We start from the raw sequence: 8,399 nt of genomic DNA, 5'->3' as shown, positions 1-8,399 counted from the left end.
TCTTTTTCTGGTATACTAGGGGGGAAAAAAGATTATTTTAGTGATTATCTCTGTGTGATGAGATTATGGGACGTCTTTTTAATGTATTTTTAAAATTTATTACAATTAACAGTGAACCTGTATTAATAACTATGTTAACAATAATAGCTAATGTTTATTTTAAGTACTTGTCTTTCACAGCTACTATAGCTCTGAGGCCGCGGGTTTTTTTAAAAGGCTTTTGGAACTGGGGGAGGAGAATGACAGTAGGTCAAGTTAAAATGCCACAAATCCTACTATTCTCAACAAGGTAGGCACTGTGCTAAGTACTTCAATATTCCATCTAATCTTTAAAAACCCATGAGTTTAGAACTATTATAATCCTATTTTACAGAAGAAGAAACAGGCATAAAGACATTAAAATAGCTTGCTCCAGGTCTCATGGCTAGTGATACTGTTGGTTTATAAACCATAATGTTTGATATTTCAGTCTATTTTCCATTACTGTGCTATGTACTACTTTTCATTTGTGGAGGAATAATTCAGAGAAATTAAGTTTAGTTAAAAGTGTACTTAAATATGAATTCATATATAAATTTTACAAAATAAGTATTGTATATAAATTATCAGTGAGTTCCTTCACTAAGTAAGTCATTCTTAACCATGGTCTAAATCTGAATTATGTGGAACATTTTAAAAATATACCTGCAAAACTCCCTTCTCTTGCTGCACTCTCTAGGGTGGAACACAGGTGACGTCTACACTTTTACAAATTCTGCAGATTCTAACTCAATCCCAGACAAGAACCACTTCATTAGACTAAAAACTCCTTAAAACTAGTATTATATCGATAGAGTACTATTTCATCACCTAATTCCTATAACAGTTCACACAGGAAAGATGTTTCTTAGAGAAAATGGCTGAAGGAAAAAGCAGAGGTTTAAAAGTTAGAGAGCCTTAGGCTTGAATCTTAAAAGTGCAATGTGAACTGTGCCTTGAAAGAAGCTACATGTATGACCCAGAAAAAAACGCATCTCTGAACCTTAGTTTCTTCATCTATAAAATGGAGGTTTTAAAAAAAAAAAAATCGGGCCAGCTGAGTGGCTCACTGGTTATGACTTGGCTTGGGAGCACGAGCTCTGAGCAGCAGGGCCCCAGTTCGGATCCCACATGCGAGCCAGTGACGCTGCACCCTCTACAGCTAAGATGGTGAACAACAGCTCAACCTGGAGCTGGGCTTCCATGAGTCACCAGTGACGGCATAGGCTGCAGTGAGTCTGCAGTGGGCTGCCGTGAGCTACCGTGAGTTGCCAGCAGCCAGCGAGAGCGGCCGGCAGCCGGGGTGAGCTGCCATGAGCAGCCGTCCAACGGCTGGCGACTGATCTGCCTCAGCCAGGAAGAGCGCAATGATCACAATATCAACATGGGCCAGTGAAGCGACGTCCTCCACAACTAGACCGAAAGCAACTTGTCTGCTCCCCTTCCCTGATTCCCCAATCCTGTTCCCTCCCCCATTTCCCCAATTAAAAATCTTAAAAAAAAAAAATCTAACTCTTAGAGTCGTCACCAATCACAGATAACACATGCTGGAATGTAGTATGTACTCAACTGGTAGTTATTACAATTCATCCTAAAACTGACAAAACAAGTATTAGATTTAGATATTCAGCAAATATACTGAGTGCCAAGTCTGGACAAAGCATACTCTGTGAAATTACCTGAGTGATAACAGTCTTCTAAGAGCTCAAAATCTAATAAGGGAGAGGGGCATGCTCTCTAAAAAGGAAAATTGTAATAAGCATTAACATAGAGAGGTTTATTACATATATCATGGGGAAATGAAAAAAGAAATAAATCTGATGTAGAAACGGTTCTTAAACGTACAATGTGAACTGTGCCTTGAAAGAAGCATAGTCAGATATGCTCCTTGGACCTTATTCCAGACCAATGGTTCACAAACTTTAACATGCATCAAAATCACATGAAGGGCTTGTAAAAACACACATTGTTGGGCTCTATCCCAGATTTTTCAATTCATGAAATCTGGAGTGTGGCCTGAGAATCTGCATTTCCCAAGTGACAATGATGCTAATGGTCAAGGGAACCCTCTTCAAGAATCTTCACTCTAGACAGAGAAAGTGCTTGAGCAAAATTAACAAGTGATATACAGCTTGAGCTGTATAATATAGCAGCATCCGGGACATGGGCTTTGTGTAAGTAGTTAAGGAATACGGTCAGAAGTCTAGAAATAAAAACTTTCTCAAAAGAACACTTCATTCTCTGGCCCGGTCAGGTGGATCAGCTGGTGAGAGCGTGTGCTCTTAACAAGACTGCCAGTTCAATTCCCGCATGGGATGGTGGGTTGCGCATCCCTGCAACTAGATTGAAAGCAGCGACTGAATTTGGAGCTGAGCTGTGCCCTCACAACTAAGACTAAAGGACAACAACTTGACTTGGAGCTGAGGGGTCCTGGAAAAACACAATGTTCCCTTCCCCAATAAAAAAAATCTTTAAAAAAACAACAAAAACAAACCAACAAAAAAAACCACTTCCTTCTTTAATAAGAGGTAGATAAATTACCCTTCTCAGGAAGGTGAGCTAACATTCAAGACTAAGTTAAACTATTTAACTACCCCTCGTGATAGGACATTATCTCTAACCTGTTATCTTTCAACTCCCCTTGCTAATCCTGGCTTTGCATCACACAGGTAAGGTAATGAGGCAACAGTAGATTTGGGAGCACATAGCTAATTAAATGTACAAAGAATAGAAACAGTGTTACTCTTATTCTTTTTAAATGAGAATACAATACTAATACATCCTGAATTTTAATATTTTACTTAATATGCTATAGGTTAAAATTCCTCAAAAAAACAGAGTTCAAACCTATTCAATATTTTCACTTATAAATCTTAAGGAATCTTCCATACTCACCAAAACCATCAATATCTAGATTATTTTCAATCACAACATCTAGCAGAGAGTCACCGACTTTTCCTTTGGTTGTTAATACTTCACCATCACGGTTTAAAAAGTGGACTGTTATTTTATCTTCTGAGCTGAAAAAGGAAGCAGTCCTTTATTATTTTCAGTAACTTCAAAAGATACTTTAAAATAATTGCTCTAAGAACATAAAAGGTCAAAGAAATAGTATGATGTGTGTGTATGTGTGTGTGTGTGTGTATGTGCACACATGTACAAATATGTTCTCTTATAGTATTTTCTTTTTCCGAAGTTCATTTGGGAAGAACCCACAAAACCAAGGGTATGTCTATCTGCCCACCTACCAAGAGATGTCTACCACCTTAGAGGTAACTCAGGGATGTAAAGTACAACTTTGGGAATATAGTAAATAATATTATAATAACTATGTATAATGCCAGGTAGGTACTAGACTTATCAGGGGGATCACTGCATAAGTTATATAAATGTCTAACCCCTGTGCTGTATACCAGAAACTAATATAATATTGAATGTCAACTGTAACTGAAAAATAAACTTATAATTTAAAAAAAGAAATTATAACTACATCACTATCAAGACCATGTGTTTCCCTATGCATCATGTGTCTCCCTAATAGTCATGGTCATAGGTTTCAGTCACGTGAAAACATTCAACAATCATTATCATCCATGAAGTCTATTTTGCTCTCATACAGCTCTGAAAAACAAGTCTCTATGAATGAGTTCCTACAAGACTAGATTACATTTATGGTGAGCTTTAGAAAGCAAATCATTCTGCAATCAATAAGGCAATTGGGCAGATATCTGCTAAGTACTATTGCTGACAGGTAGCACTTTGATAGTTTTCTGAGTGTTTGAACATCTTATTTTGGTCTGCACTGTGTACTCAAAAATCAAAGGGACTAGAAATGGTTATTTGTTCATTTGTTTGAATCTGTGGGAAAATGAATACCTCCATATGCGTTTTACTATAGGATATTGTATTATCTATCAGCTAGCTGACTTAAATTTCTTTCCCTTCTCATAAACATCACACCAAAATTTGGGGAAAGAAATTATACTAGCAACTAGGTCCTTACTCTCCACCATTGGTCATTTTAATTTTTACCTCACAATAGAAAAGATGTACTTCAGCTTAAAATAATTAGTAGTAATTTCCACTACTGCCAATAGATGGTAATAGCCCATTAAACAAATTTTTGTTAATATAAGTAAACCTAGAATTAAATAATTCTAGAGCTATAAATATCTTGCAAGTTATCAAATCTAAATCTCATTTCACAAACAAGGCAACTGAAGCTCCTATCAGATAATGGCCTCCTTAATATTTCAACACTGAAAAAGAATTCCATAATTAAAAATTATCAAGTGTGTGAAAAGTCCTCAAAAAGGCCTGCGCTCTCTAACTTCTTTTCATACCAAGAAAACTTTAAAAACAAGTATTGTGAATATTTTTCATGATTTTCAAGGTAAAATGGCTGAGAATGAAGATACTCTGAAGGCAACGAGACCACTTTGTAAGTTATTAAAAGAGCATAAACTAAGCAAGGATATAGGAAATATTGACTTCCGAGATACTCAGGAGGTAGAATTAAAAGGTTTTGGTGACCATCAATATAAGGTGGATTGAGAGACAGTGAAGAAATAATGGCAAAATTTCCAGCTTAGGCGATTAGGGGGTATAGTTTAACATAGTGTTAACAGACGAGGAGAAGGAGCTTTGGGGAAGACGGAAATGAATTAGAGTTTAGACCTGTTTTAATTTAATAATAGAAAAAACAAATGAGAATGTCCAGAAGCCAGGTGGAAATATGGGTATGAACCCAGCAGAGCACTCCAGAAATTTGACATCAACAAAAACCTGATTAGATAAAGCTACAAAAATAGAAAGCCAGCCCAGTGACGCGGATCATTAAGAGTTGGCTTGGGACGCCAGCTCTGAGCAGCAGGGCCCCGGTTCGGATACCACATGCAGGCCAGTGACACTGCGCCCTCTACAGCTAAGATGGTGAACAACAGCTTGACAATGCAGCTGGGCTGCTGGCAGTTGCCAGCAAAGGTGTAGGATGCAGTCCCTGCTGCAGTGGGATGCCGTGAGCTACCATGAGTGGCTGGCATCCAGTGTGAGCAGCCAGCAGCCACAGTGAGCTGCCAAGAGCCGCCATGAGCGGCCGTCCAATGGCTGGCGACCGATCTGCCTCACCTGGGAAGAGCGCAATGATAAAACCAACATGGGCCAGTGAAGCGACATCCTCCACAACTAGACTGAGGAACAAAAGGACAGCAACTTGTCTGTTCCCCTCCCCCAATTCCCCAACTGTTTGTTCCCCTCCCTCAGTTCCCCTATAAAATATTTAATATAAAATAAAGTCAGAACTACAGCTTGTAGACTGCTCTGTCCAATCAACCTTTGTGCATTCTATACCTGCGATGTCTGATACAATAGCTACTGGCTACTGAGTCCTTGAAATATAGCCAGTTAAACTGATTCTTTAATTTTATTTGAAAACTTAAATAATCATGTGGTTAGAGGTGTCATATTACACAGCATAAATTTCAGATAATAAGAGCTGAAAAATCTAGTTGTAGCTCCAAAGACTAATAAGAAGCACAAGGCCATCAATAGAAACTGTGCCAATGAGGAGGAAAGCAGGATTATAAGAGAATAAAACAAATGTGCTTCCCTTTAAGACAACTTGATAACGCCCAAATCTAAACAATAAGTTTGGGGAAGATAATTCCCATTTACAAAGGCAATTATTTATGTTTCTTTAAATACTAGTTACACAAGTATGTTCAATACATGTCCCAATTTATACACAATTTTTCAAGAAAGCATCTGTTGTAGAAAACAAGGCATCCACGTAGGGATGTCAAAAGCAAGGAAGTGTAGGGAAAATAGGGACAAATAAATCTGGCTTGCCTTCTCCATTATTCCCTTCACAGTTAATGCAACAAATTTATTGAGCATTCACTATATAATAAGATTAAGAGGAAAAGATGAGTAAGTCTACACCCTGTTTTCAGGGACCTCACCAAGAAGTAGAGAAGGCAGAATACAAATCCAACAGTTTCTCTCTCCAGTTCTTGCTTCCTACTACATGCCAGCATGGGGTCAAAACGCAGTTCAGAGATCTGCATTATATAGGGCTCCATCATGTTGCTATACTGTGAAATGATGAGTACATTTTACCTCTATTATATCTAAGGAGGGTTGTCTTTGAAAAACAAGTATGCAGAAAAATACAAAACTTCAGTGTATTTGGGGGGAAATTCTTTCATATCCCTTTCAACATTTAATACAAAACAACACCGTGAGCCGAAGAAGCTGCGGCTGCTAACAGGTGACAGCTACCGAGCCCTGCTATCTTCCAGGCACTAGTCTACCTGTACTACCTGTGTGCTCTCATTTATTCTTCCAATAATCCTGTGAGGCCTCTACTATTGTTTTCCTCCATTTACAAATGGAGAAACCCGGGTTTATTATAGAGATTGAGGAAGTGAGAGAAGTTAGTTAAGTGCCAAAGCCCAGTATAAAACCCTGCCTTGCCACTCCAACCCTGGGCTTTTAACTCTTTCATCAACTATTAGACAGCACACAGGGAAGCATGGGGCATAGAGTGGGTGTATTCTAAAAGGACATATTCCCCTGACAAAGAACTGGAAACAATGGCCTAAACATAGCTGGAGAAAGGCCCTGTAAAAAACCGCTGGCGGGGACCTCAAAGGGGTGCATTTTATGAAGGTCACCGCAGGTTCCAGGCAGAGCAAAGGTTAGCTGCAAGCCAAACCACGGGGGAAACCAGTGGCAGCAACGCGCCGGCTTTCATGAGGGCACAAGATGTCCTCGGAAAGTGAGATCGGGGGTCCCGAGTCCCCGTTGCGCGCCAGGCGTCGGTGATTCGGAAAGGAAACTGAGGCTCGACAGTAAGGAGACAGCGACAAGACAGGGCTGCGAGGAGCGCAGCGGAGAAGCGAGGCGGGCGGTTCTGGCCCAACATGCAGGCGTCCGAGAAAAGCCAGCGGAGCGACAAACCAGGCCCAGGGATGGCAGCCGACCCCGGGCGGGGGATGGCCCCCTGGATGTGGGACCCCTACCACACGGGCGCCGGCCCGCGCCTCACCCGCTCCGCGCCGGTGCTGACACACTCAGCGTCCGGATCGCCGCCGCGCCGCCGGCCAGGCCCGGCTCAGCGCTCCCGCCCGGGCCCCGGGTTCCCGAGAGGCCGCGGGCTCTCGCGCAGGCTCCGGCGAGAAACAGCCACCGACGGGCCGCGCCGCCGAGGGCCACAGAGGAGGCGCTTAGCAGCCGGGCGCCCCCTGCGGCGGCCATAGCCCGTAGTCTGGTAACTACCGGATGCGACGCAGGCCGCTCAGCAGCGGCCGCGAGAGGCTCCCGAGTGCGGGCGGACCGCTGCGGCGCCTAACGCCCGCGGGCCGCGGCAAGGGTCACGGCGGACTGAGGTCCGGAGACTTCCTGCTCCGTGCGGCGCGCCGAGGGCTCCGTCCGTTTTCCCAGTGGCCTATAAATCCCTTAGCGCTGCAAGCGCAGCCCCTCCCCTGTCAGTTCCCACGCCTCCCGGGCGGGGTTTCTTAAGGGAGGAGCTAAACGTTTTCTTTTGTCACCTACTGACCAGGTTTTGTTAAACTTAGTTCTTTGCGTTTAGAGTTGTCTCGAAGGAATAATATATCTTAAAAGCTAGCTGAACGTCTAACGGAAAGATACAGTAAAACAACTCCCAGTTACCAAAGCTATTTTCTTCTGTTCGCCCTTCCTTCTTCCTCCTCCTCATCAAAAAAAAAAGGGGGGGGGGGAGAAGGCAAATAAATATCTCTTGAGTACTGAGATTTTAAAAAGACTTTTACAAAAACCAGGAAGGTGAATTTTAAAATGCACTTTATCATGGTTAATATGTTGTGGTGGAAAGAGCATGGCTTTGAGGTTAGAAATTAGCAATCTTCAAATCCAAGGTCTACCACTTTTGAGCTTTGAGACCTTGGTTCAGTTATTTTCTTAGAGGATCAGAGTTTCCATAACACTTTCACGGATAAGATGTTCTATCTCTCAGGGCCATTCTGAGGGTTAGACAAACTAACACGCATAAAGCACAACAGGCATAGTGCGTCACAAACAGTGATCGATTACTTCCTGGGCCTGCCTTCCTAAGGTTACTCTTAAGGCGGCTAAAGGCCAAAGGCAAGTAGATATTGCACATATGCTAAACACAAGAAAAGATACTTTAAAGAATATTCAGAACAAGAAAGTATAGACCTGAGTAAAGTCTCTCCAGACAATGGTGGACACGGAACCTGATGGCAGAGAGATGGCAGTCATTGGGCTCCTAAATTGCCTCATCTGATGATAAAAAGACGTTCACGTTGGAAAGGACAAAACAAATCCTGGCAAGTAATCCGGAAGAAGAGGTTGTAAAAAAAACAGTTAATTTTTTATATATA

The 8,399-nt window shown here is 41.8% G+C and overlaps 1 protein-coding gene across 1 annotated transcript in view; it reads right to left on the bottom strand.

The window, feature by feature from the left end:
* The window catches only part of FDX1 (ferredoxin 1), a 40,245-nt gene extending 32,955 nt beyond the window's left edge, over positions 1 to 7,290 (bottom strand). Inside the window, exons 1-2 of the mRNA XM_019653694.1 lie at positions 7,067 to 7,290; positions 2,914 to 3,038 (exon numbers count right to left, since the gene is read on the bottom strand). Coding sequence (XP_019509239.1) covers positions 2,914 to 3,038; positions 7,067 to 7,275 — 334 coding nt within the window. The 5' untranslated portion in view covers positions 7,276 to 7,290. The remainder of the gene's footprint in view (positions 1 to 2,913; positions 3,039 to 7,066) is intronic.
* Positions 7,291 to 8,399: the final 1,109 nt, after the last annotated feature.

Source organism: Hipposideros armiger, unplaced genomic scaffold, assembly GCF_001890085.2.
Source record: "Hipposideros armiger isolate ML-2016 unplaced genomic scaffold, ASM189008v1 scaffold_204, whole genome shotgun sequence".
Taxonomy (NCBI): Eukaryota; Metazoa; Chordata; class Mammalia; order Chiroptera; family Hipposideridae; genus Hipposideros; species Hipposideros armiger.
Note: the sequence above shows the minus strand (reverse complement) of the source record. Positions and strands in the feature narration are given on the sequence as shown.